At 57.2% G+C, this 27,882-nt stretch overlaps 1 protein-coding gene and 1 long non-coding RNA gene across 3 annotated transcripts in view; one reads left to right on the forward strand and one right to left on the reverse strand.

The window, feature by feature from the left end:
* The first annotated feature begins 500 nt into the window (after positions 1-500).
* Positions 501-27,419, forward strand: LOC119622613 (uncharacterized). Its single transcript, XR_005239224.2, has 4 exons — positions 501-587; positions 23,665-24,625; positions 24,937-26,951; positions 27,320-27,419. It is a non-coding gene; the product is annotated as an uncharacterized lncRNA (long non-coding RNA).
* Positions 25,913-27,882, reverse strand: part of GALNT9 (polypeptide N-acetylgalactosaminyltransferase 9) — a 121,359-nt gene continuing 119,389 nt past the window's right edge. The window contains exons 10-11 of one of the 2 annotated variants that reach the window (XM_008005283.3): positions 27,263-27,430; positions 25,913-26,738 (exon numbers count right to left, since the gene is read on the reverse strand). In XM_008005283.3, coding sequence (XP_008003474.2) covers positions 26,592-26,738; positions 27,263-27,430 — 315 coding nt within the window. In that variant the 3' untranslated portion in view covers positions 25,913-26,591. Of the gene's footprint in view, positions 26,739-27,262; positions 27,514-27,882 lie in introns of both variants that reach the window. The other variant, XR_499572.3, reaches the window with a different exon arrangement.

Genomic DNA, 27,882 nt, shown 5'->3' on the forward strand with positions numbered 1-27,882 from the left:
GAGACAGAGGGGCCCTGGGAGGGAAACAGAGGACCCGGGGCTGCTGGGAGAGGCTGTCCTGGGAGAGATGGCGGCTTTCTCCTCCTTTTTGTTGCCTAGAACGTGCACGTAAGGGCTGGGGCTCAGCAGCTGCCGTGAGACCTCCAGGAAGGGAGAAAGGAATTGAAGACACCTGATTCTGATGTTGAACTAACGCTCCTAATTTATGGAAGGCGTCGTTTTGTAGGGGTTTCTGTTTCTCACAGCTGAAGGTGACCCTTAGCCGATCCCCTCTGCCAAACAGGATGATAATTTGGGTTTTGTAAGAGGACTCGCTAGGAAGAGGATGTCTGGAACATGCATTTGTGATCTTAGCTTAGTTAGAACACAGCTCAGCTGTGGGCGTGTTTTCTGTCTTAGATAAGACGGCGGATCACCTGCCAGGTGAGGTGAGCGCGTTGAGAAGTGTGAGCTGTTGGCTGAGGCAGGTCTGCCCTTGATGACGTGGATCTCGGGAGGTGGGAAAACACATTCCCGATTCATCTCAGAACACAAGGAAACGCCTCGGATGGCAAAATGAAACCCTGGTAGCCGAGCTGCTCTGGAAGGTGAGGAGGGCTGGGCTGTGAGCGCCCCGTGGTGGAACTGAGGCACCGTGGGGGACTGCTGCGGGGTTGGGCCGAGCGCAGGAGGAGAGGGGAGCCCCCAGGTCCCTGCCCACCTCGGCGAGGAGGGGCGGTGGCTATCACTGCAGGGGTTCTCAGGGCTAACTGCTGAGCCACTGCGGGGCGACCCCACCCCCACCACAGGCCGCGTGGGAGGTGTCGTGCCCTGGGGGTGCCATGCAGAGGACATGCCTGGCCTCCGAGAGTGGCAGGAATGCGTTCCCTCCACAGCGGAGGCTGAAACGTGGAGCTGCGGTGTGGGAGGTCGTGCTCCCTCTGGGGCTCCAGGGCAGGGCCCATCCCAGGCATCTCCGGGGTGCCCTGTGTTGGTACCTGGTGTCCCGTGGCCGCGTCCCTCCTGCTCTGGCCTGTGTGCCTGTGTGTCCCCTCCTCTACTTACAAGGACCCCACCCTAAGTCAGATGGGCTCTTCCCAAGCTCCTCAGCTAATGGACGTGATCCTGGTGTGTGTGGGTTGTGGGGGCCTCTTTTTAACCCAAGGGACCGTGGCATCTGGACGTGGCTCTTGTGGAGGGGCTGAGTTCTGAGCCCACCGAGGGCTGCGCAGGGCTGTGCTCCCTGGCCTGGGTTTCTGGGGCTGTGACAGAGCACCCCCAGTGCCAGCCCCACATGGGAGGAAGAGGGAGTGTTGGGCACGTCCCTGCCCCTGACCCCAGGGCTGCCAGGTCCCGCTGAGGGGATCCCACCAGCTTTGGACAGATACCCCCCAGCTCAGCCCCCAGCTCAGCCCCCAGCTCAGCACCGTCATTAGGGCTGCGACATGCTGTCCACCTGCCCCACCTGGGTCCTGGCCAGAGCGGCTGCTCCAGGGGGCCTGGCTGCCCGAGGTCTCCCCACATCCATCCCCTGCTCACCTCGCCTTTGGCTGGCTCTGCCCACTCCCAACCAGAGGGAGCCTCAGCCCAGAGCCTTCCAGCAGTGCCCGTGCCCTTGGAGTCAGAGCCAAAGACCTCACCTTGGCCCTGGCTGCACCCCTGAGGCCCCCTTGGCTCCGGGAACGCCCCGGTACCCGCCTCGGCAGGGCGGCCCTCCTCTGTCTGGAGGCTCTTCCCTGATGCCATGGGTACTAGCTGCCCTTCCTCAGGCCTTGCTCCCATGCCTCCTACCCTGGCCCCAGCCCAGGTGCCCGGCCCGGCTAGTCCCCTATTCCTGCTGCAATGAAGTAGTGGCTGGAAACTATTTGGTGGCTTCAACAACCCATTGATCCTCTTGGCTCCGTGGGCCAGAAAACGCAGTGTGGAGGCGGCCACGGTCCTCCTGGAGGAGCCACTCCTGCTATCCTAGTGTCCGGAGGCCACACTCCTGGACGGGGCCCTTCTCCTGCTTCCTGACTTCCGCTTCTGTCACCACATCCCTGTCCCCTCTGATGCTGACTCCCTGTCCCATGGGGGTGAATACACGCAGCACTGTCCTGTCATCCCAGCTGCCCCCCACCTCACACACCCCGTCATCCCGGCCGCCCCCCACCTCACACACCCCGTCATCCCGGCTGCTCCCCACCTCACACACCCCGTCATCCCGGCCGCCCCCCACCTCACACACCCCGTCATCCCGGCCGCCCCCCACCTCACACACCCCGTCATCCCGGCCGCCCCCCACCTCACACACCCCGTCATCCCGGCCGCCCCCCACCTCACACACCCCGTCATCCAGGCCGCCCCCGGCCTCACACACCCCGTCATCCCGGCCGCCCCCGGCCTTACACACCCCGTCATCCCGGCCGCCCCCCACCTCACACACCCCGTCATCCCGGCCGCCCCCCACCTCACACACCCCGTCATCCCGGCCGCCCCCCACCTCACACACCCCGTCATCCCGGCCGCCCCCCACCTCACACACCCCGTCATCCCGGCCGCCCCCCACCTCACACACCCCGTCATCCCGGCCGCCCCCCACCTCACACACCCCGTCATCCCGGCCGCCCCCCACCTCACACACCCCGTCATCCCGGCCGCCCCCCACCTCACACACCCCGTCATCCAGGCCGCCCCCGGCCTCACACACCCCGTCATCCCGGCCACCCCCCACCTTACACACCCCGTCATCCCGGCCGCCCCCCACCTCACACACCCCGTCATCCCGGCCGCCCCCCACCTCACACACCCCGTCATCCCGGCCGCCCCCCACCTCACACACCCCGTCATCCCGGCCGCCCCCCACCTCACACACCCCGTCATCCCGGCCGCCCCCCACCTCACACACCCCGTCATCCCGGCCGCCCCCCACCTCACACACCCCGTCATCCCGGCCGCCCCCCACCTCACACACCCCGTCATCCCGGCCGCCCCCCACCTCACACACCCCGTCATCCCGGCCGCCCCCCACCTTACACACCCCGTCATCCCGGCCACCCTCCCGCCTCACACCTGCAAGGCTCCCTACCCCAGGTTTTCCACCCCAGCCCCAGAGCCTCCAGCTTTGCTTCTCCCTGGCACCTCCATTACTACTCTGGTCCATCTCTGTCAAGCCTTGAGGAGCTGGGCCTGTCCTTGCCCCAAGCTGTGGCGGCCAATGGGGACAGTTAGGGAGCCTCGCAGTGGCCGCAGGCCAGGTCGTTCCCCGTCCAGCCCTGTGAGAGCTAACGATGGCCTCAGATGTGCTCTGTGACCTCCAGAATCTTCTTGCAGTTGGTTCAGGCCTGGGAGGGCAAGGCGTGGGGTTTGCAGGCACTGGGGGCCCCACCACTGTCCCCCTCCCCACCGTGGCCCCGGCTCTCAGGCTTCCAGCCAGGAGGGGCTCTGTCTTGCTTGCCTCTGGAAGGAGAGGCAGAGTGGAGCGGGTGCTGATTTGCCAAGCTCTTTGGAGACTTCTTTGTCATCCTTTTCAAAATAAATTTCCAGAAAGGGACAGGTGAGCTCCTCCTGAGTGTCCCTGTGCTGCTTGTGAGAGGCTGGGATGTCCCCTGGGCCTTGGAGGAGGCGATGGAGGTGAGGGTGTGTGTCAGCGCGGGGGCCGTTCCCTCCCTCCTGTGGTGGGCGGTACAGAGAAGCGGGTTGGCCTGGAGCCCATGGCTGCCCTTCCACAGGGCAGGCGACGCCCCAGGTTGCCTCGTGTCCTCCTTCCTGAGCATAAAGGAGCTGATTCCTGGGGAGCGCTGCCCCGGGGCCGGCATCCGGGAGTGGCAGGTGCACCTCCCCCGTCCTTCTCCAATGTGGTCCGGTGTTGGTGCCTCTCGAGAGAGCCTGTGGTGGAGTGAGGGGCACTGTGGGTTGTGAGGGGCTGCGTTGGGTCCTGTGAGTCCCTGCCTGTTGGGTCACCCATGGAACTTTGAGGGAAGGCCACCTCCCTCGGCAGCTTGTGTGGGGAGGAGGCAGCTTTGCCCATCCCTCTGCCCACTCCCTGCTTCTGCTTCCGGGGGAGGAATTGGTTTCTCCTTCCTGGGAGTCCCAGGGAGGGGCCTCCTGGGAGAGGGAAGTTATCTGCTCAGGTCCTCTCAGGCCTGTACTGGCCAGGGTCATGGCTGAGTTCAGGTGACCCTTCTTTCCTCCCTCCCTGCATCCTTCCTGCCTGCCTTTTCTCATTCATGCTTCCATGTAGTTATTGATCAATGACTGCACCTACCTCGTCCATCCACTCAATCATTCACCTACCCATCCATCCCTCCATCCCTCTATCCACCCACACACGCATCTACCCACCCATCCATCTACCCATCCGTCCACCCATCCATCTATTTACCTATCCACCCATCCATCTACCCATCCGTCCACCCATCCATCTATTTACCTATCCACCCATCCATCTACCATCCATCCATCCACCCTCACACACATTTATCCACTTACTTATCTACCTACTCATCCACCCACCTATCCACCAACTCATCTACCCACCCATCTATTCATCTATCCACCGTTTATCTACCCACCCATCTGTTCATCTACCCACCCCCCCATTCATCTACCCACCATCCACCCATCCATCTATCCTTCTGTTCATTAACCCACTTGTACATATATCCATCCACTCATTCACCCACTCATCCACGAACTTGTCTACCCACCCATTCATCCATCCACCCATCCATTTACTTACCGCCTACCCATCCAATAATCCTTCTGTTCATCCACCCATCCATCCACCCACCCACCCATCCCTCCACTCATCCACTCATCTGTTCACCTCCCCATTCTCCATTCATCCATCCATCTTTCCACCCATCCACTGAGAGAAACGTTTTCTGAGTACCTACTGTGTGCCTGACACTAGAGATACGATAATGAACAGTGCTGGCACAGTCCTTGCCTTCCAGGACCTTATAGTCAAGCAGAGCAACATCAGTGAACGTACTAACTGCGAATGGAAGAACGGACAGAGGTGAAAACCTGGGTCTCCGATGAGACTGTTGAGCTGAGTGGAGACTGAAGACTTCTTGCTGAAGAACCAATGTGTTTTTGTTTGTTTGTTTTATTTTGTTTTTCTTGAGATGGAGTCTTGCTCTGTTGCCCAGGCTGGAGTGCAGTGACACAATCTCTGCTCACTGCAACCTCCGCCTCCCAGGTTCAAGCGATTCTCCTGCCTCAGTCTCCTGAGTAGCTGGGATTACAGGCGTCTGCTACCACGCCCGGCTAATTTTTGTATTTTTAGTAGAGATGGGGTTTCACCATATTGGCCAGGCTGGTCTCTAACTCCTGACCTCAAGTGATCTGCTCACCTTGGCCTCCCAAAGTGCTAGGATTGCAGGCGTGAGACACTGCCCAGCCCAGCGTATTTTAATTCACCGTCAGTCTTTCTGTAACTTGAGGCTGAATGCATTCCTAATTGTGCTGGTCAACCGAGGATACTGCACCCACATTGCCCCGAAAAAGGAGAGCTTGGGTCCACTGCAGATCTCTCCGTGGAGTCTGACAGTGAAACCAGGGCTGGGAGATGGAGGGAACCCATATCCTGGGACAGCACTTAGACCTGGATCCGGCCAAGCCTGAAGGTGGTTTACTTGTAAACTTCTGAATTACATGAAGCAATACATTAATTTTTTTTTTTTTTTGAGATGGGGTCTTGTCCCGTTGCCCAGGCTGGAGTGGGGTGGTGTGATCACAGCTCACTGCAGCCTCGAGCTCCTGGGCTCAAGCAGTCCTCCTATCTCTGCCTCCTGAGTAGCTGGGACTACAGGCGGGTGCCCCCATGCCCGCTACTTAAAAATTTTTGTTTTTTATAGAAATGGGGTCTTGCTATGTTGCCCAGGCTGGCCTCAAGCAGTCTTCCTGCCTTGGCCTCCCAAAGTGCTGGGATTGTGACACGAGCTGCCGTGCCCAGCCCTAAGCCATTTTCTGTTGTTTTCTTACACTTCAAATGAAAATAGTCCAGTCATCTCCTGGAAAGCTCTTCCCAGCCCTTTGTGTTGCAGTGAGGAGGGTCCCGGGCCTCCCTCCTCAGCATCCTCTGCCAGGGCAATGACAGGTGCACCCTTGGCAAGGATGAACCCTCCACTAACCCTCCACTTCCCACAGGTGCCGGAGCCCCAGCCAGGGCCCTGTTCCCAGCGTCCCATGTGGTTCGGGCTTTTCCTTTAAAGAGCCTAGTTTCTGCTGGAAGAAGTGTGGGGTGTGGGTTTGCTGGGTGGCCAGGACATGACCTCAGGCATCAGGTCCATTGGCTTTGTGTAAATCCTCACACTGGTCGCAGAGGGAGGATGGTTTGCTGGCGAGCTGTTGACTAGCTGGGAGCTTGGGGGCAGCCGAGCGTTCGGCAGCAGGTCCCGGAGCACTGAGCTGCGATGGGCTCGCCACACGCCACGCCAGGAAGGTCCTGGAAACACAGGGCTTGATGAAAAAGGCCGTAGACCGAGATGTGCAGGCGCAACATCCTCCTGTAAACTAAACACACAGGAAACGGCACTGCACGTCCCACGGGGTCTTGTGCCTGTGGACAAGTGCCAGACGCTGAAGCTGGGGACCCGGCGGGCAGAGGGGAGGCGAGTGGGACGGGGCTGCAGGGGTGAGGTCAGAGGCAGCTGCGGGGACCCTGATAAAGCTCTGGAGATGGGGTGGCTGACACGCGGGACTCTGAAACCAAGACCAGGCGAAAGGAGGGGCCTTCTACTGGGAGCTCAAGGCCCGGGGTGGGAGCTTCTAGAAGCTGGGGGTGCTCTAGACAGCTGGTTCTCAAAGTGGGGTCCCCGGAGCACAGCAGCAGCCCCCGGGAGCCTGTTAGGAATGCTAGTTCTGGGGCCCTTCTGGCTCAGAAGCTCCGGGGCGGGCCTGCAATCTCTGCTTTTGCAGGCTCTGGCGGGGTTCTGGCTCCAAAGCACCCCATCGTGGCCCTCTCCCCAACATCACTGGTCCGAGGACAGGGCCTCTGCCGCGGGGACCGAGGCTTGGTGGAGAATGTTTGCTCAGGCGTCGCTTTGCCCGGAGACTGGCTGGGGGCAGACATAAAACTTGCTCTCACTGTAAGGATGGATGATGTTTCCTAGAGCAATTACAACTCATTTTCTGGGGATTCACAGGAAATTAAATTAGAGGCCGGTCACGAGAGGGAGGAGGCGGTGGGGAGTGACTGGAAGTGCCGTGGCCTGTGCAGACACAGCAGCGACAGCCTGGAGCTGAGACTGGCAGCTTTCAGCTTGTCACGGGCTCGGCGCAAGACTGATGGGCTCACCTTTGAGCGGCACCTCGGGGTCCTGGGGTCTGTGCCCACTTGCCTGAGAGGAAAGGGATGGGCTGATGGGCTCTGTGGGAGTCTGCTCGCCTGGTCTATTCCCGGAGCCCCTCGGCTCTGAGAGGAGGTAGCCACGCCCTGAGTCAGGGCAACGGCCTGATGGGCCCTGGAGGGGCTGCACCCAGACCTCTTGCCTGGCCGGTGTCCTTGGTGACCCACAGCTGACCACCTTGCTGCAAGGGTCCCTCAGCCAGGAGGAGACCCCTGGGCCCCACTCCACTCATCCCTTTATAGAAGGGATATAGAAATAAGAAAAGAGACTATTTTCTTATTTCTTTTAAAATAAGAATGTTTTCTTATTTTTTCTAAAGTAAGAATATTGTCTTATTTTAGAAAAACTGGAATTTATAACTAATTACAACTTTATTAAAATGAATAACGTAGTTGTGATGTATAATTACTATTTACAATTATAACTGAAAAAATGGAAGAATATTTTCTTACTACAGATGAAACAGAAGAGCAAAATTAAGGCATGAAAAAAGTCTTTGTAAACTCACTAGTGATACGTAATCACTGGTATTTAGGTATGTTTATTTCAAACCTTTTTACATGCATATACAAATACATATTTACTAGGTAGAATTATAGTTTATATACTCTAAAGGCAAAAATTACCTTTATTGAGGTACGATTTGTGTACAATAAAATGTGCATTTAAAAAAGCATTTTTTCTGCCAGGCACAGTGGCTCACGCCTGTAATCCCAGCTCTTTGGGAGCCAAAGTGGGAGGAGTGTTTGAGGCCAGGAGCTTGAGACCAGGCTGGGCAACATGGCAACAAAAAAAATTTAAAAATTAGCTGGGCACGGTGGTCCCAGTGACTCGGGGAGGGTCAGGAGCCCAGGAGTATGAGGCTGTACTGAGCTCAGAGCCCACCTCCTTCTCCTCCACCCCAAACCCCTCCCCCACACTCCAGCCTGGGCAACAGAACGAGACCCCTGAAAAGTGTTGGTTTCTGACTTTTTTTCGTTTTTGAAATCATTTCCGGCTGGCCCAAGTCGAGAAATAATGCAGATGTCCCCAGCTGTCCCTGAGAACATTTCCTGTTCCTTGATCTGTGGCCTGTGGTTCTCCCCTCCCTGTTCCTCTTAAACGTGGGGCTGCGGCTGCCCCTCCCTTTCGTGACCTTGGGATTGTATGACCCCAGGTCGGGTTCTCCCTTGAGATTTAGGGCCACAGATGTACCCGCTGGCCAGTCGAAGGGTGTGACCAGCTGTGCTGCTGAATGCCTCTCGATCTGGGTTTGTGATGTTTCCCTGTGATTAAATTCAGGGAATCCAGTTTTGGTGAGAGAACCACCGAAGCAACATTGTTCCCTGCTCGGAGATGCACCCACTTTACACGTGTAGAGTGGCGAGTCTGACAAAAGCAGCCACAGGCAGCCCCCGCCTGGGGAGCCAGACGTTTCCATCTACGCAGAGGGCAGCGTTCAGCCCAGGACCATGTAGGCCTGCTCCCTGGGCCGCGCCTGCCCCTCCTGTGTTCCGTGTCTGGCTTCTCCCATGGCTGCAGCCTGCGTTCCGTGTCTGGCATCTTGTGTGGTTGCCACCCTGAGTTCCATGCCTGGCTTCTGTCACTCAGCGAGTGTCGTCCGTGTCTCTGAGTTGCGCCCGTGCTGTTGTGTGTAAATACCATTCTGAGAGCTGTTGTTTGTTTAGGGACATATCATGGACTTGTTTTCAGCTTAACATTCGTGCCATTCGTGTGCCCTGGCGAGCCTCCCACCCCCAAAGTTATTGATGTGCCATGGGTATTCTCGGGTTTCTACTCTTCTTGCTGTCGCCAGTGCAGCCAGAGCACCAAGCAGGAAGCTCTGCCGAGTTCTTGGCTTCAGGTAACGTGTCAGACCCAGGGCACGAGCTCCAGTCCCTCTTACCACCACAAAGGAAAGCACATTTCCAGCTCAGTGTACTGTGGCCGACACCTTGCTGTGTGGCTGTGGCCAGTGTCAGCGCGAATCTCGGCTGCTCCAGGCCCTTGCTGTGGGCTTGGGGCCGGCGCTTTACCTCTCTGGCCTCAGTTTCCTTATCTGTTAACAGGGTTGGTGTGAGAATGAATGAGAAGGCGTGCACAAAGCGGGGCACAGCCTGCCCCAATCCAGGTAGCTGCCGGTATTGCTAATGGCGGTCTCAGCAGAGCCACAGTTGCTGAACAGTCCTGCAGAGATGTCCCCTTGGGTGCAGGGTCCCCGGGGAGGAACTGGGGACAGAAGGCAAAGCAGCTGGATCCACCCATGCCTGCAGCTTACTCTTTGCTTAACTGCTTGTTAGAGTTGCCTGTGCAGTGGCCCACAGGATGCTCACAGCTCAGGAAAGGGCAGGGAGAAGGAAGCTCTGTCCGTGGTGGGTGGCCTCAGTGGCTTTGGTGGGCAAAGGTTGTGTATCTGCAGAGACATGTCTATGTGAGCTGGGGGCCTGGCCAGGCTCTTCAGGACTGGCTGGAACTGACTGGCACAGTAGGGCCTGGGAGTGGGGCTGGCAGGGCAGGCCCTTCTCTGTCATCCACCACCTGCTGCAGGGAATGGGTGAGAGTTCAAGCCCCTGGGGGGGTCACCTGCAGGTCAATGGAAGGAGGAGCTGCTCCTCGTCAAGGCTGCCCCAGCTCGAGTCCTTCTTTGAGATTAGGGCTGCAAACATACGCACACGCGCGTGCACACATACCGTGCACACATACACACCATGCACACATACACACCGTGCACACATACACACCATGCACACACACGTTCATGCACACATCCATGCATGCACACAATCCATGCACACGTGCACATATCCGTGCACATACACACGCACACATACATCCATGCACACATGTGCACATACATCCATGCGCACGCACTTCCATGTACAAACACATCCATGCATGCACAGACATGCATGCACATGCATACACACATACATCCATGCACACACACACCTCTCGCTCTCTTGGTCATGTGAGGCATGGTGAGAAGGTGGCTACCAGCCAGGAAACAGACCCTCCCAGGGCTGGGGAGCTTGTGTTTCATGGGGACAAAGCCTGAGTTTGGAAGGTGACAGTTTCTGGGAGCAGGGGTGGGGATTTCGGCTGCACAGAGATACGACTGCTCTTAATGCTGCTAAACTGTGCACTTACAAATGTTACAATGGTGAGTTTTCTGTTATTAGATGAAATTAATATGTATTATATGTGTTCAATATCTGCATAAAATGCATATGACATGTATTATAATACATATAATTTCACACAATTAAAAAATGAAAACAAACGAAGCCAGCACAGCTGCTGAAACAGAGAAGGACTCAGCAGACTTGCAGCTCCGCGTGTCTCCATCGTGGCCACTGCAGGAAGCTTCCTCACTGTGGGGAGGGCCTGTGGGTCTCGGGGTGCACACTCGTTCCGGCCCACAGGTGCCCCTGCATTCTGTGGAGCTTTGGGGGTGTCTGTGTTGGGTGCATGTGGACACCATGGCCCTGAAAAGTCTCGTGTTGGGCACTGCCAGGTTTGCAGGGAGCGTGGGCTCCAGGGAGGGCAGGTGTCGGCCCCAAGGGGAGAGCTAGTGGAGGGACCTGCCCCATCCCCCACAGCCACGCCGAGTCCTCATGTTGTACACCGTCTTTGTCTTTGTGCCTTTTACACACTTAGCAACATGCAACTCCCTAACACACCTAACATACTCTCCCATCGCCAGTGCACACATAGCACACATGCTCGCACACTCAGCCTGCACAACTAAAGTGGCACACTCATTCAGTGCGCGCTCACACCCAGCACAGCACGTACACACACAGCACACACATCCTGCACAACTCACACAGCACACAACTCAGTACACACCCAGCACAACTCACACAGCACACACAGTGCATACACCCAGCACAACTCAGCACATACACAGCACACACACCCAGCACAACTCACACAGCACACACAGTTCACACACCCCACACCCCACACAACTCTCACTCAGTACACACACCCCACACAACTCACCCAGCCCACACACAACACACACACCCAGCACAACTCACACGGCACACACACAACACACACACCCAGCAAAACACACACACTCAGCACGCACACCCCACACAACTCACACACACTACACACCCTGCACAACTCACACAGCACACACACACACAGTGAACATACCCAGCACAACTCACACAGCACAACTCACACACACACACTCAGCACATGTGCACACCCAGCACACGTTCACTCACACCCTGCACAGCTCAGCGCACACACGCAGCAGACGGCACAGGCTCTCACATGCTGGTGGCAGCCGTCAGCCTCGGCTGCTGGAGGGTGTGGAGGAGGCGGGCGGTGAGCGCTGGGTGCTGGGGTCCCTGCCCTTCCAAGCCCCTGCATAGCGGCCCCCTTGGCTGGCAGTGACTGGAGGGTGTGAGGACAAGGCCGCCGGCACGGGTGTGTCCCTTCACCGTTTCCACCTCGTGTGCCTGCCACGCTCTTTTCCTGCCTCTGGTGACGTCTGTCCCCGCCCCAGTGACGGGGCCGCCTCCGACAGCCTGGCCACGGTGCCTGCACCTCCGCTCCTCCCGTCCCTGCACCCTTCAGGCCTGGGAGCCCCGGGGGGCTGACCTTGACCTTCCCACCTGCCCAGGTGTGGCTGGGACAGCACCGCAGCTGTGGCGCCCCCGGGTGGGCAGGAGGGCTGGAGAGTGTGCAGTGTGCTGTGTGGCCTCGCGTGGCTGTGTGGCTTGTGTGATGTGTTTCACGTGTGGTGTATTGCATACGTGTGTGTTGTATGGTTGAATGTGTGGTGTGCGTGTGTGTGTGTCACGCTGAGTGGTGTGTGTGTCGTGTGTATCGTGTGTGGCGTGTGTTGCGTGTGTGGCGTGTGTTGCACGGTTGAACATGTGCTGGTGGAGGCAGCTGTGGCCGCTGACCCTCTGCCCCTGGGCGGCAGGAGGAGAGCCTTGACTCTGAGCACTCCCAGGTATGCGGGTTCTGCAGGGTCCATGCGGGAGGGAAATCGGTTGACTCTGCTCTCAACAGTTGAGTATTTCTGGAGAAGGTGGCAGTGGCCCAGGGTGTTGGTGGGAGAGGGGCTCATGATGGGAAATTCTGGGGAAGGAGCTAAGGGTGGCGCAGGTGCACAGTGTGCCCTCGATAAGTGCCTGGGGAATGAATGCGTGGAGCCGCGTGGCTGTCCTCGGGCGTACGGTGCGTGGAGCCGCGTGGCTGTCCTCGGGCGTACGGTGCGTGGAGCCGCGTGGCTGCCCTCGGGCGTACGGTGCGTGGAGCCGCGTGGCTGCCCTCGGGCGTACGGTGCGTGGAGCCGCGTGGCTGTCCTCGGGCGTACGGTGCGTGGAGCTGCGTGGCTGTCATCAGATGAACAGGAGCAGGGCTGGGCGTCCCTGCGTCTCCCTGGTGTTCCTCTCCTCCTCTCACTCTCTGTGGCTGCAGTTTCTCCTTTCCCTGGGTTCCCTGAGAGCCTAGCCTCTTGGATCTGCCTCTCCCACGCACTGCTCCCTTTTACCTGACAAATAGCTCAAATCTCCCATCCTAACAACAGAAAACGTCACCCCAGGTCTCACTTTTCCTCCAAACACAAAACCGTCCCCCTTTATGTTACTTAGGAGTCATTTGGTTGCTAGTGATAGAAAAACTAACCAAAACTGATTGGGGCAGTCGGGAGTGTGTTGACTCCTGTTGGTAACTGCCTTCAGGTGTGGCTTGATCCAGGGCTCAAACGGCCAGCTCTGCTTTCTCTGGTTTGGCTCCACATTTGGGCCTGTGTGGTAGCCCCTGGTGGCTTCAAGCTCTTGTCACCACAACTTCCAACCTCTGAGAGCCTTTCCCATCCCACGAGTGTCCCGAGAGTTGTTCCGGTCAGAATGTTCTTGGTTGGTGCTCCTCACCGAGCCAGCGTGAGGGCTGAGTGTCAGTGTCACACGGTGCCACTTTCTCCTATCCAGCCGGCTGCCTTTTCTTTTCTTTCCTGGCATCGTGGCGCTGGTGATGAGAGATGCAGTGCCGGGCTGAGACGGCGTGGCACACACTCCCCCTGGCTGTGCTCCCGTCTGGAGGAAAGTGTTCATCTCTCACCGTTGAGTGCGATGCCAGCCGTGGGTGTTTCGTCCGTGCTCCTTATCGAGCTGGGAAAGCTCCTCTCTGTTTCTTCTGAGAGTTTTGGTCATGAATCCATGTTGAATTTTACCACATGCTTTTTTTCTGTGAGATTGTGTGATTTTTTTTTTTCTTGAGCCTGTTAGAATTGTGGATTATATTGACAGATTTAAAAATAATTGAACAAGACTTGTGTCCCTGGGTTAAATGCCTCTTGTATGTGGCATATGATTCTTTTCATATGTTGTAGAATTTGCTAATATTTTATTAAGGATTTTTGCATCTATATTCATAAGAGATATTGGTCTGGGTTTTTTGGGTACTATTTTTATCTAGTTTTGGTATCTGGGAGCTATTAATCCATAAAATGAACTAGAACATGTTCCCTACTTTTCTGTTTGCTGGAAGAGTTGCATAGAATTGGGCTAAATGTTTATTTAAAAGTGTGGTAAAATTTGCCAAACAATCTGGGCTTGGAGATTCCTTTATTAGGAGTTTTATAATTATGTATTACATTTCCTTCATAGTTACAGGGATAGTCACACTGTTTCATGTTGGGTAGGTTGTGGTATGCTGTGTTTTCTGAGGAATTGGTCTATTTCAACTAGGTTGTCAAATATTTCCTTATTTTTTTTTTTTTTTTAAAATAGAGTCTCACTCCATCACCCAGGCTGGAGAGGGCAGTGGTGCGATCATAGCTCACTGCAGCCTCAATCTCCTGGACTTAAGTGATCCTACCTCAGCCTCCAAAGTAGCTGAGACTACGGGCAGGTACCACCTGGCTAATTTTTAAACTCTGTTTGGTAGAGAAAGAGTCTCCTTATGTTGCCCAGGCTGGTCTCAAACTCCTGGACTGAAGTGATCCTCCCGTTTCAGCCTCACAGAGTGTTGAGATCACAGGCGTGAGCCACCGTGCCCAGCCATCCTTGTTCTTCTCACATGTATCTGTGGGGTTGGTAGTAGTGTCTCCTTCATTCCTGATACTTGTGATTTGTGTCTTTTTTTTTTTTTTTTTTTTTTGGTCTTTTTTGCTAGAGGTTCACCCTTTTAAATATTTTTAAAGAAACCAGCTCTTTGACTTTCTGTGTTGTTTCTCTGCTTTGCTTTCAGTGATTTCTGTCATTTTTCCTTCCCTTCTGTCTGCTTGCATTGGGTTGATTTTGTTCTTTTGTAGTTTCTTGAGGTGGGAGCTGTGATGATTGATTTGTTTAGACTCGTGCTGGAGCTTTTTAATTTTTATGTTGTGCTCTCTGTTGTTTCTGGATTACCAGCTGCTTCGGTCCCTGGGATCAAAGAAGCAAAAAGAAAATCCAAAGCTCTCACCACCATGTCATCCTTTGGGTCCTGAGGTCCCTGGCCAGCCTGCTTTCTTCTCTCCACCTGGCAGAGTCCTGTGCTTTCTCATACAGAGTTTTCTGCCATACTTAGTGGGCTGAATAGGGAACAGACCTCTGCTCTGTCTTCCCAGGAGCAGGAGACCCTCCCATTGACTTCTGACATCAAGCATTGGCGTGATGCCAGGGCTGACTTCCCTCTGGTCAGGGTCTGGCTCTATTTATTCCACCTGGATCACGTGCCAATTAAAATTCTGTGTCATCTCTTCCTGAAACACAGTCTACTATTTCAATGTACCGAAGGGGTGGCCTGCCCCTCCACACCTGTGGGCGTTTCTCGTTAGGTGGAACGAGAGACTTGAGAAAAGAAATGAGACACGGAGACAAAGTATAGAGAAAGAAAAAGTGGGCCCAGGGGACCGGCGCTCAGCTTACAGAGGACCCACACCGGCACCGGTCTCTGAGTTCCCTCAGTATTTATTGATCATTATCTTTGCCATCTTAGGAAAGGGAAGTGGCAGGATAATAGGATCATCTAGGGAGAAGGTCAGCAGTAAGACATATGAATAAAGATCTCTGTGACATAAGTTTAAGGAATGAGATGTTCCATTGCCCAGGAACGGGCAGGAGACAGATGCTTTTCTCTATCTCAACTGCCAAGAGGCCTTCTTTCCTCTTGTACTAGTCCTCCTCAGCACAGACCCTTCACGGGTGTGAGGCTGGGGGACGATCAGGTCTTTTCCTTCCCACGAGGTCATATTCAGACTATCACATGGGGAGAAACCTCGGACAATACCTAGCTTTCCTAGGCAGAGGTCCCTGCGACCTTCCGACCTTCCGCAGTGTATGTGTCCCTGGGTACTTGAGATTAAGAGAATGGTGATGACTTTTAACCAGCAAGCTGCCTTCAGGCACTTGTTTAACAAAGCACACCCTGCACAGCCCCAAATCCATTAGACCTTGAGTCACCACAGCACATGTCTCTTGCAAGGGCAGGGTTGGGGGTAAGGTCACAGATTAACAGTATCTCGAATATAGAACAAAACGGAGTCTCTTATGTCTACTTCTTTCTCTATAGACACAGTAACAGTCTGATCTCTCATTTCCCCACAATGTACAGATTAATCCTTCTTTCATGTCAGGTGAATTTTTTTGTATGATAGTTTTAAATAGCTCTCCCGCTTTACTTTGGAAATTTTCTTTCTTAGGGGCACCTATTCTCCCTGTGCGGACTTATCTTTGTGTGTATTCTGAATAATTCATTATCGTTTTTTTCTGTTGCTTCACCCTATGTATTAAAAAAATTTTTGGCTGGGTGTTGTGGCTCATGCCTGTAATCCCAGCACTTTGGGAGGGTGAGGCAGGTGCAGTGGTCAAGCCCAGGAGTTTGAGACCAGCCCAGGCAACACAGTGAGACCCAATCTCTTCAAAACACGAGCCCAGCATGGTGGTGTGCACCTGTGGTCCCAGCGACTTGGGAGGCTTAGGCGGGAGGATCACCTGAGCCCAGGAGGTCAAGGGTGCAGGGAGCTGAGAGTGTGCCCCACATTCCAGCCTGGGTGACACAGCAAGACCCTGTGTCAAAAACTGAAAAAAATCTCGAATCAGTGCCCCCGCCACAAGCATCTTTTCTTCGATGGCTGCTCAGTGTTCAGCTGCACTTACTCTGCTTCCCGCCCCTTTGGGTTTTCTCGTTAGTTTTATATTAGTGTTTTTGGAGCATTCTTTCGTTTATTCAACGCTGTGATCGGTCGTTTTCATTTCATTCTGTTAAAAGTTTACCGGCTTCGATTCTTCTGAAGTGGGAGGTGCCTGCGGAAGGAAGCACTCTTCTACTCCTGGGGCTGTGTTTTCTCCCGGAACGGAAGGTCTTGTCGGCAACTTCTGCTTCCTCTCTTTTCTTTCCCTTTCTTTTCCTTCTCTCTCCCTTCCTCCCTCCCTTCTTTTCTTTTCTTCTTCTTTCCTTCCTCCCTCCCTCCCTCCTTTTCTTACACATCTGAAGAGCTGCTGTGTTATTTTGTTTCTTTTGAATATGTAACAAGTCCCCAGTCCCCGTGTCTTCATTGGGTCAGACCCAGTCAGTTATCCCCGTTCCCTTCACGGCTTCAGACCTCCCTCTGAGCCACTTCCGACCTCCCTCTGAGCCACTTCCGGCCTCCCTCTGAGCCACTTTGGAGTTGGCGGGAGGGAGGGAGGGAGGGAGGGAGGGCTGTGGTCAGCTGAGCCCTGGCGTCGGCTTTGCTGCTGAGAACAGGACCTCTGGCTTCCTGCAGCCCCCAAAGCCGGACAGAGAGACAGAGGTGTGAGCACTGCCCAGGAGGCCGCTTTGGTTTCTGTGGGGACATCAGGACTCACCCACCAGACACCCCAGGAAGGCCACGCTCTGAGGTTAGAAAGGGGAAAAGTCAGATCTCACTGAACTGTGCCCATGAAGGGAGAAATGATCCCAGTTTTGAACGACAGGCCCCAGGGGCCTCGGGATGTCAGTGTGCCTCGTGTTGCCCCCGTGGTGGCCGTCCTGGCTGTCCCAGCCTATGTCGGGCTTGAGTGGGGTGGCAGGTTCCTAGATGAGGAGGAACCGCACTGAGACGCCTCCTCTGCATCTGAACCCGCTGGTCACTCTGATTGGTGGGTTTGTTTTTTGGAGCCGCCCATCATGAGCCACACTCTGCTAAGCTTTGGTCTCGACGCCGAATCAGATGGGGCTCCGGTGGTCTCGGGAGGGGAGGATGCGGTTTTATGAGAGGGGAAGGGGCTCGCAGGGGCCGAGGGTGGACTGCTGGACTCTCCGACCCCGGGCCCTGGCGATGCTCCTCTGTGTCCACGCATTGGTGGGACTGTGACTGGGCGGCACCTCCCCTCCCAGGATGGGTCTGTGTCCCTAGGCCCTGGGTCTCGGTGGCCTTTGATTTGCTGTGGCCGGTAGAATGTGCTGGAAGGGGTGTGCGGCCTTAAGACGCCTCTCTGCTGGGCCGTGGCTCTCCTGAAACACTGCCCTGCACCTACTGCGGAAGGAACGGGCCTGACCTACAGGAAGGTGAGGGTGGGTGCGGAATTTCTCCACAGGAGCCCTGGAACCTGAGGACGTGCCCCGTGTGGCACAGTTTAACTCCAAGCAGGGGTCATCGGGGTGGCCTTGCCTACTCACTAGCCCTTCAGAGCCAGGAGAATTGGCCATGCTGTTTCTGGTTGGAAGACGCGAAGGGCTCTTGAGGGGAAGATGCCGGAAGCCTTCAGGAGCCGAGAGGGGTCCCAGCTGACAACCCGCAAGGAGGCCGGGAGCTCAGCCCTGCCACTGCAGGCCCCCCATGAGCATGCAGGTGGGTTCTTCCCCAGAGCCTGCAGAACAGCACCTGCCCTGCCGGCACCTGGACTCCAGCCTGTGAGCCCTGACTGGCACATCCACCCACACCATGGCTGACTCCTGGCCATGGAAGCTGCGAGGGGATGAACTGGCTTTGCTCTGAGCCACTAGGTACGGGGCTCATCAGAAACAGAAAACTAAGTCAGGAGGCCGTGTGGAGGACAGCCCAGGCCACAGCGATGGCCAGACCTACCTGCCAGCTGCAAGGAGCCGTCTGCTGCCCAGCCTGGCCAGCCCTGCTGTGATCACAGTGACCCCATGAGCCAGCCCAGGGAGCCCCCATGGACCCAGAGAATTGTGAGGACCAGGAGCCTAGTGCTGCTTTAACCTGCTGCATTTCGGGTGGTTTATTTCATGTGTTGTGTGTGGACCCATCGTGGCACGTGGGATTCTGCCCAGCAACTGCTCTGTGTTCTGAGACACTAAAGGCCAGTGCCACGTTAGGCTGGAGGTGGGGGGCAGGGATGGGGGAGATGAGGATGAAGGGGGGATGAGAAATTGGGGGAGAGAGAGGAGGAGGAGGAGGAGGAGGAGGACGGGGGGAGGGGGGGAGGGGGGAGGGGAGGAGGGTGGTGCTGCTCACTGGGCAGCCAGGCTCCGTGCACAGAGAAGCTTCCCTCAGTGACTAAGCCAGGCCAGGAGAGGCTGGTTCTGGGGAATGAGCCGTCTGCTCTGGCCTCTTCCCATCCCGGCTCCATCACCTCCCCAGCTCTGTCCTGATTTCACACAAACCCATCATTCCATTTTATTCCAGAGATGAAATCAATTCTTCAGCTCACCCTGTCCCCATCTAGAGCACGGCCTGAGGGCACGGGTGGGGTCCCTCCCTGCCCAGCGTGGGGGCACCTGGAGCTGTGCTTCTCTCAAGGCCTCCCTGCCTGGTGAGGGTCTGTGCCCCTGGGGTCTGTCTCCCGGCATTTTTCATATTCCATGGGATTCCATCATCCTGACTGTGAAGGGCACACGGACCCGGGTCCTGGCCCATTTGACCAGCTCAGCTCACGCCTGGGCTGTCTGTTCGCCCGTGTCTGTCCATCCGTCCGTCCATCTGTCCGTCTGCTGGCCACGACTCTTCCACCCTCGGGGACGTGTTTTTCCCCCTCTGCTGAGCCTGCATGAAGATGTGTGTGCTCCGCCGACGTCTGCAGTGTAGACACAGCTCCCTTGGGGTGTGTGCAGTGTGGACGCTCTTCTGTGCCTGGTGTTATGATGTGTCAGGTGTAGTGCAGTTCTCTGGCTTGTTTGTGGTGTGTGCAGTGTAGACGCTGCCCCAGTGGGGCTCGGAGGGAACTGCCTGGCATAGTGTGAGGGGCGAGGTGTGGTGAGGGCGGGGCCATTCCTGCAGAGTCAAGCAGAGGTCGGCAGTGGGGGCTGCTTTGCGGAGGGAGTCGGGGCTGGGCCCGTCCTTCCGTGGCCAGCCTCCCGGGGCCACTTCCACGGGTTGTGATGATTGATTGTTCCAGCAGCGTCTCTACCGCCCTCCGCACCAATCGCCTCTCCCTCCCCAGCGCCTCTCCCTCCCCAGCGCCTCTCCTGGCTGCAGGCAGCGCTTGTCTGCACAGCACAGTGGAAGCCGGTGTACACCGGTAACCTGCCCGTGTGCACGTGTACCCTTGAACTTAAAGTATAACCAACAACAACGAAAAACAAAACACCTTTTACTTTGACGCACTGTTAGATTCCCAGGACGCTGCAAAGAAAATGCAGACAGAACCTGTGCCCTCTGCTCAGCTCACACCGTCCCAGGCAGCCTCGGCTCTGGCCCCGCTGGGCGTGGGTGACCGGCTGTGCGGGTTCCGAGGGCACCGTGTGCGCTTGCCCGGGCCGGCTCCCTGCGTCCTGGTCCCTCAGGCTCTCTCCTGCCTGCTGCTCCTCTCCGCCAAGTGCCGTTTCAGGCACAGGCCCCGCCGAGGCTGCCGCTCACTCGAGGGGCATCTGCGCTGCTGCAGCTCTGGACTATTGTGAATAACGCCGCTGTGAGTATTTTACTGTAAGTCTTTGGGGACGTGTCTTCATGCCCCTTGGGCGAATCCAGGTGTGGGACTGCCGGGCCGGGGAGCTGTGAGCTTTCTAGAGAGGTGGTGGCCCATGGTGGCTCCAAGTGCCTGTAGCCTCTCACGCTCCCGCCAGCGGTGGGTGAGGGGTGCCCGAGGCTCACCCGTGTGCCAGTGGGTGCGTTAGCCAGTCCGGCCGCCATGGCTTTCCTCTGCAGCCCGCGGTGCCTGCTGATGTTGCGCCTTTTCTGTGTGCTTGTTGGCCACGCACATGTCGAGGGGCCGTTCTGACGATGGACTTTGGGGGGCGCGACACGCGTGTCCAGTGTGGCAGGTCGGCCTTTCTCTTTTCCCCACAGACCTCAGTGCAGCTCTGCTCCTCAAAGGACCCGGGGAAGTTTCTGGGCCTATTTGGGCAATAGGAGAAGGTCATGGGCTGTCTCCAAAATTCGTGTCCACCCAGAATCCTCGAATGAGACCTATTTAAAGAGAAGGGCTTAGCCAGTGGAACATTAAGATGAGGGGCCCTGAATCCGAGGCTGGTGTCCCTGTTGGGTGACGTGAGGATGCGGCGTGGAAGAGACACATGGGGGTGGGGCGGGGAACAGGCCACCGGCAGCAGAGAGGGGTCAGGCCCAGCGAGCGAGGAGGCGGGAGGAGCCCTGGAGCCCTCAGAGGGAGCCGGGCCAGTACCTGGGCCTTGGACTCTGTTCCTGGGACTGTGAGGGAATCAGTTCTGCTGTCTGAAGCGGCCTGCTCTGGTCCTGTGTTACGGCAGCACTGGGCACAAAGATGGGAGGACCTTGTGACTGGAACTGGGGCAGTCACAGGCCCAGCAGGCTGGTGAGCCAGTGCCTGGCAGGTGGGGAGGACGTGGCGTGAGATGCGGCCTGCGACCAGCCAGTGAGCTCCAGCACGGGGCCTGGTTGCCGGACAGCAGTGAACGGTGAGCGGTGATTCCTCTAGAAGCCCTCCTTGTGTCTCGGGGCGGGAAGCCGGGCACCGCTCGGGAACGGGCCGCTGCTGTGAGGGAGAGCGTCATGAATGTTAATAAACAAAAGAGCCAATTATCCTTCACTGCAGACACGTTTCTTTGCAGAAAATTTAGGAAATACCAGAAGCAAATAAAAATCAAAACCACCCAAGAACGTAACGGCTATGATGTGCTTTCTTCCTAATCCTGAAAGCAAAGCTTTGGAGCCCGTATTATTTCTTCCTTGTTTGAATTAAACACAGTTCAGAAGGAGAAAGTAATTTCCCCAAAGCTGCCCAGCGAGGAGAGGGTGCCCAGGTGTGTCTGCTGCTGCCCCTCTCTGCAGACCCCAGAGCTGTCCCTGCAGCCCCCTCAGAGGGGCCCCCACCCTGGAGTCTGCCCTTCACCTTCCCCTTGCTTCGACCAGAGCTAAACTTGCCTGTGATGAAGATGGGGTGCTTGGGAGACCCCCACGTTCTGTGTGGTTGGGCCCCTGGTCAACACCAGCCTGGCCTGCACCCCTGCTGGGGCCCTTCAAGGCTGCCCCGCCCTGGGGACAGACCCCCCTGCACGCTGCTTCCTGTGGGACCTACTCTTGAAGTCGGTCTGAGCCATAAATGAGACTCATCAGGTGATGGTCATTTTTATTAGAGGCAAAATTAAATTCGGGCACCCATGATCTCTATCAAGAGCAAAGAAAGGAGAAGAGTGACGTGTGTGTTCACTGCTTCCACCAGGAGTGCCTGCTCCCATAATGGCCGCTCCAAGCCCCGGTCATCGGGCTGGGGGAGTGCCTGCTCCCGTAACGGCCGCTCCAAGCCCCGGTCATCAGGCTGGGGGAGTGCCTGCTCCCGTAACGGCCGCTCCGAGCCCCGGTCATCGGGCTGGGGGAGTGCCTGCTCCCGTAACGGCCGCTCCGAGCCCCGGTCATCGGGCTGGGGGAGTGCCTGCTCCCGTAACGGCCGCTCCGAGCCCCGGTCATCGGGCTGGGGGAGTGCCTGCTCCCGTAACGGCCGCTCCGAGCCCCGGTCATCAGGCTGGGGGAGTGCCTGCTCCCGTAACGGCCGCTCCGAGCCCTGCTTGTCAGGTGCCAATGAACCGTGTCAAACAGACGACATGGATTTTTCTGAATCTGCTGCAGAGCCAGATTTTAATTGGATCCATGTGAGAAGCAGGCCTGCTATTAAGTTTTATTAAATTCTATTTGCTCGTATCCTTGCCATTTAAAACATGACTGTTTAAAAAGAAAACAAATACTGGGCAGCCAGGCAGGGTGGAAGGTCACAGGTTTGGGGTCACATGGATCTGGGTGGGACCCCCGGGTTTGCCTGTGTGACGGTGTGTCTTGTGCAGAGTCGTTTTATTCCTCCGAGCCTCTGTTTCTCCTTAATGGGCACAGGAGTGCTCAGTACTACCTAAGGTATTTGAAGAATTAAATGGGATTAAAATTTCACCCTTATTTAAACATCTTCCTCCCTCCCTCGTCCTCCTCCGTCCTTCCTCATCCCTCCTCCTCCTCCTCCTCCTCCTCCTCCTCCTCCTCCTCCTCTTAGGAGAAGAGAATGGTTGCCGCAGTTTTTCTGAAGATCTGGGACAAGGAGCTGGCATTTCTGTAGACCTTGCTCTGAAAGGGTTCTCTTGTGCGTCCTGTCGGTCGCATCCATCGGACTGGGGAGATGCCCTGCATCTCGGTCGCGTCCGTCGGACTGGGGAGGTGCCCTGCGTCTCGGTCGCGTCCGTCGGACTGGGGAGATGCTGTACATCTGGGGGTCTTGGGAGAGTGAGTTGGGGGTGTGCTGGCCAGTGTCTGACACCAACTCTCGGAAGTGCAGCCGTGGCGTGTCGTGTCGCCAGCTGTGGTGTCTGTCTGTCCACCACAGACCGTTTCAGGTGACCAGCCCGCTATCTCTGAGCTTGGAGTTGCCTGCTGCAGGCCCCCCGCTGACCGCCAGAGCCCCAGCTCCCAGGCCCTCCAGCCCATGGGTGTGGGTAGGGGTTTCGGCAGTTGTGAGCCTGGGCCGACTCATCGTCCCCTGGTCAAAGCCTCGGTTCTTCCCTCACTTGGGCAATCGGTCCTCCATATTAAATCCCCTTTGTTTGACTGGTTGGATCCCACCTGATACAATTGGGGTGACCCCAACCAAGGACCCATGGTTACGAAACAGGACAGAGAAGTCCATGAGGAGGAGTGATTGTGCCTTACAGGAAGGGACGTGTCCACACATGTCAAAGGGTTTCGGGGATCACAGTGGCTTTGGCACAGCCCATGGATGGCACAGCCCATGGACAGCACAGCCCACGGACGGCACTGACGTTTTCCTGAGCCCAGGGACTGTGCCGGGGTCAGGGCAAGTGCGTGTCTCCGTCCGTTTGGCATTTTGCTATGTATATAAAGGAACATCTGAGATGGGGTAATTCATGAAGAAAAGGGGTGTAATTGGCCCACAGGCCTGCAGGAAGCCTGGCACTAGCATCTGCTTCTGGGAAGGCCTCAGGGAGCTTCTACTCGGAGCAGAGGGGACGTGGTGAGGGAGGGAGCAGGGAGGGTAGTGCCAGGACCCTTCTAACAACCAGCACCCTCGGGAACTACTAGAGTGGACGTCAGTTACCATGAGGATGCGCCGGACTGTTCATGAGGGATCCACCCAGACACCTCCCAGCAGGCACCACCTCCATGTTGGTCAAATTTCAACCTGAAATTTGGAGGGGACAAGCATCCGATCTACATCAGCATGTCACTGTGACTTAAACAGGTATGGCTGGTCCCCATGTGGGGCACCCTGTGAGGCAGGCGTGAGTCTAGGCCAGCAAGGATGTCCTGGTGGCCACGGCCGAGTGTTGGCCACACAGCTGCGCAGGGACCGTCTTCAACAGTGACACCATGTGGCAGCAGGTGCAGCGGCAGCAGCAGACGTTGGGGCGTCTCCAGCTCTGGCCCACCCGTGGGAGGGTGGGGAGCTCTTTGGATTAAATGATCTTTCGGATCCATGGGCACTTTCTCCGGAACAGGGGCAGGTCTTGAGAGGCGTGTGACCACTTAAGCAGGTAAGAACAGAGGGGAATAGTCAGGGAAATAAGGACGCTTGGGGGTGTCTTTGGTGAAGCAGTGTTCACCACATCGAGGTCGCGCCTATGAAGAGTCTCCTGTCCGGACAGCGTAGACAGTGCCTCACCTCTGCTGCCCTGCAGGGACCGGCCTTCCCAGGTGCTCCCCTCAGGACTCCTCCTGGTGCCAGGGAAGAGGGGCTGGGCCAGGTGAGGTGGGGCCGCCTTAGGCTTCCCCCAGCAGGAGGGATGAACGCTTACTTCCCTGGAGGGCGGGAGCTCTACTGAGGATTCGAGAGTAATTTTCCAGGCGTCAGGTTTTACGTGGGATCCTGTGTGGGCTACGAACAAGCCAGTTTTGACTTGCCTGTCAATTTGCCTAATGAATTGGAGTGTGAGCGAGCCAAGTTTGCACCTGCCATCCTCTTGGTCTAAACTACAGGCACTGCACGTTGCAAGCTAAGGGACTCTGCACATCCTGACTTCGCCTGGGAAGCTTCTGGAGTCCCGTGAGTCTGGCTGGGGGTGGTGGGGGGGGAGGTCCCTGGCAAGCCACTGACTTTTTTGACAAGGTCTGGACTAGCAGAGGGCTGAGGCTTGGGCTGGGGCTGGGAGAATTCTCTGCTGAGAACAGAGGAACTGGGACCCCTCAGGGCTTCTTACAGGAACAGGAAGCAGCAACCAGGGAGTCCCAGAGGAAGGGGTTGAGCAGAGGGGCCATGTGGTGGGTGGGCACCCCAGTGGCAGGGTGCAGGGGGAGGAACATGCCACCCCGGGCTTTGGAAAGAGCAGTGAAGCACAGCCCCACCGCCTCCCCCAGGGCTAGTGGACAGTGAAGTGTCCCTGCAGGCTGAACTCCGACTGGTGACAACAGGTCAGCGTCCTCACTCCCTGGAGACTCGGAGCCTGGACTTGCCAAATTTGGTACCTGCCCATCGTTTTATTTATCTGAGATGGAGTCTCTCTCTGTGGCCCAGGCTGGAGTGCTGTGGGGTGATTTTGGCTCACTGCAACCTCCACCTCCCGGGTTCAAGCTATTCTCCCGCCTCAGCCTCCAGAGTATCTGGCATTACAGGTGCCTCCACCATGCCTGGCTAATTTTTGTATTTTTAGTAGAGATGGGATTTCACCATGTTAGCCGGGATGGTCTCGAATTCCTGACCTCAGTTGATCCACCCGCCTCAGCCTCCCAAAGTGCTGGGATTATAGGCATGAGCCACTGTGCCGGGCCTGTTTTTTTTTAATTTTAGATTCACGGATACATGTGTGGGTTTGTTATGTGGGTATATAGCGTGATGCTGAGGTTTTGGCTTCTAACGATCCCTTCACCCAGGGAGCGGACGCGGCTCTCGACAGGTGGTTTTCCAGCCCTTGTCCTCGTCCTTCTCCCACCTGCCCCTCTGGAGTCCTGGGGTTTTCCAGCCCTTGTCCTCGTCCTCCTTACACCCGCCCCTCTGGAGTCCCTGGCGTCTGCTGTTCCCTCTCTGTGTCGTGTGCACACAGCGTTCAGCTCCCATGAATAAGAACACGTGGTTTTGGTTTTCTGTTCGGGTGAGTTCTCAGGCTGACGGCTCCAGCTGCCATGTGCGGCTGCCGGGGACATGCTCTCCTCCATTTTTCTGGCTGTGTCGAGTTCATGGTCTGTCTGCACACGTGAGGCCACCTGCTGGGCCACATCCCAGCACGGGCGTCAGCCAGATTCCACGTCTGCGGCTTTGTGAGCTACACGGCCATGGCTCAACTCTGCGCTGAGAGCCCCACAGCGGTGGCCACAGACAATAGTAAGCAAATGGGCATGGCTGGGTGCCAATAAAACTGTATTTATTAAAACAGGCAAGGGGCTGGGCTGTGGCAGGGCCCAGGCCCCACCCCCCAGTTCAGCTCCAAGGAAGACACACACAGTGCTGCTGCCTAATCCTCTTTATTTGGTCACTGCTGAAGCAGTCACACCAGCCTCCTAGACACAGCCGCAGGTTTGTCGCCATCCATGTCCCCCAGCACCCCTCTTACCAGACCATGAGGAGCTGCGTTGTGACGTAGGTCTCGGTTGGAGGGCTGAGCGGTTGCAAGGGCTGGGGGAGGCTGCTTGGAGCATGGGAGGCCACGGGTGGAGGACGCCGGGGCGCCGCCCGGCGCGTGGTCTGGGGCTTGGCCACCCTGTGGGGCGTAGGGGGCTGTGGTACATGCAGAGGCGGCGGCTGTCCCAGCAGCCTGGCCAGGAGATTCCGTGGAGAAGGCACGTGTTTGAATTGGCGTCACTGTCCCCAGACGCCCTCCCTTGGGTAGAGCCGCCTGTCCTAGGAGGAGCTGTACTCCAGGTGCAGTGGCTGACACCCCGGCCCCTTGGCCTCTGCTCTCCTGGCCGCACACAGAGCCCTGCCCTGCTGTGTCTGCTGGGTATACCCCGGCCACTCAGCCACACTGGCTTGGCCCAACGCCTTCCCGAGGTCCGTGGGGGTCCAGGCAGAGGCGGGGTCAGTGCCGTGCGTGTTTGATCCAGTTTCTGATCATCCACTTCTGCCCCGAGCACCTCTGCACCACCAGCCGGAGCCCGAAGTTGGCATCTTTGGACATCTCCACCTCCAGGCAGCGGCCCGTGGCCCGGCTCACAATGGGGCCGCTCTGTGGGGACAGTCACACCAAGTCAGCCGGGGTGCAGGCGTCCTCGTCCCCCACCCCCACCCCAGGGAGGCTGCTTCATGCTGTCAGCCCTCGTGCTCATTCTTGGGGCAGCTCGAATGGAAACCCAGCATCACAGCAGCACCCGGGGGCCGGGAAGGGGCTGACGTCAGTGGAGCTTTGAGGATCTCCCATGGTTCCTGCAGAGCAGCCCAGGTTGGAATCACACCTCATCCCCTCCCTAAATCCTGCCTCCACCCTGGGCACCTGAGGCTGGAAGAGGCAGACGCAGGGCTATGATCAGACTGTCCAGCCCGGCCCCTCTGGCTGTGTGACCCTGGCCAGTCACCTGCCCTCTCTGCGAGCATCGGGGCCCTCGAGGGAGCAGCTGATCCAAGGCCCTGTCCCCTGACCACCCACTGCGGCACTCCAGCTCCCACCCAGTGGGCTGGCTCTACTGGCAGAGGTGCCCAGGGGTCCCAGCGGCCCTGTCCCAACCCCACGGCCCCCCTTCCCCAATGGCTGACCTGGGTGAAGTCCCACAGCCGCTGTGTGGGCCTCGCCACATCCTCACACTTCCTCAGGGTGGGCGTGCGGCCCCTGCCGTCATCCACCAGACACTTGGAGTCGGGCAAGAAGGCTGTGGAGCCCAGAGGCCCCAGCTGCAGCAGGCCGTCCGCGCTGTACCGCACCAGCTGGGGACAGGACCACCGGGGCTGTGTGTGAGCAGCGTCCAGGCCCGGGGGTGCCATGGCCCATGCTCCAGCCCAGGCTCTCCCTGGTAAGCACAGAAAGGCTGTGCGAGCTGCCGCGAGCTGCAAACGGGGCCCTGAGTGGCTGCCTTGGAGCCTCCCACCCTGGGAACACTGTTGTGGGTGGCAGAGGCCTGCCGGGCAGGGTCCACGTGGGAATGTGGGCTGGACGGCGCCCAGAAGGTCCGCAGGGCCAGGCTCCCGACAGACGTCATGAACGGGGCTCAGACTCAGAGCATGGCCCCACTCATTTCGGGGAGGACAGGAGTCGGGTTTACTTTGGGTGACATGCAGAGCTCACTGAAAAGCGCCGTGTATGAGCGGAACACGCATTCCCGTGGGGCTACAAATGCCCAGCTCTTTATGGAGGTTGTGGTCAGAATGGCTCGGACCTT

The sequence above is a fragment of the Chlorocebus sabaeus genome, chromosome 11 (assembly GCF_047675955.1).
Source record: "Chlorocebus sabaeus isolate Y175 chromosome 11, mChlSab1.0.hap1, whole genome shotgun sequence".
Taxonomy (NCBI): Eukaryota; Metazoa; Chordata; class Mammalia; order Primates; family Cercopithecidae; genus Chlorocebus; species Chlorocebus sabaeus.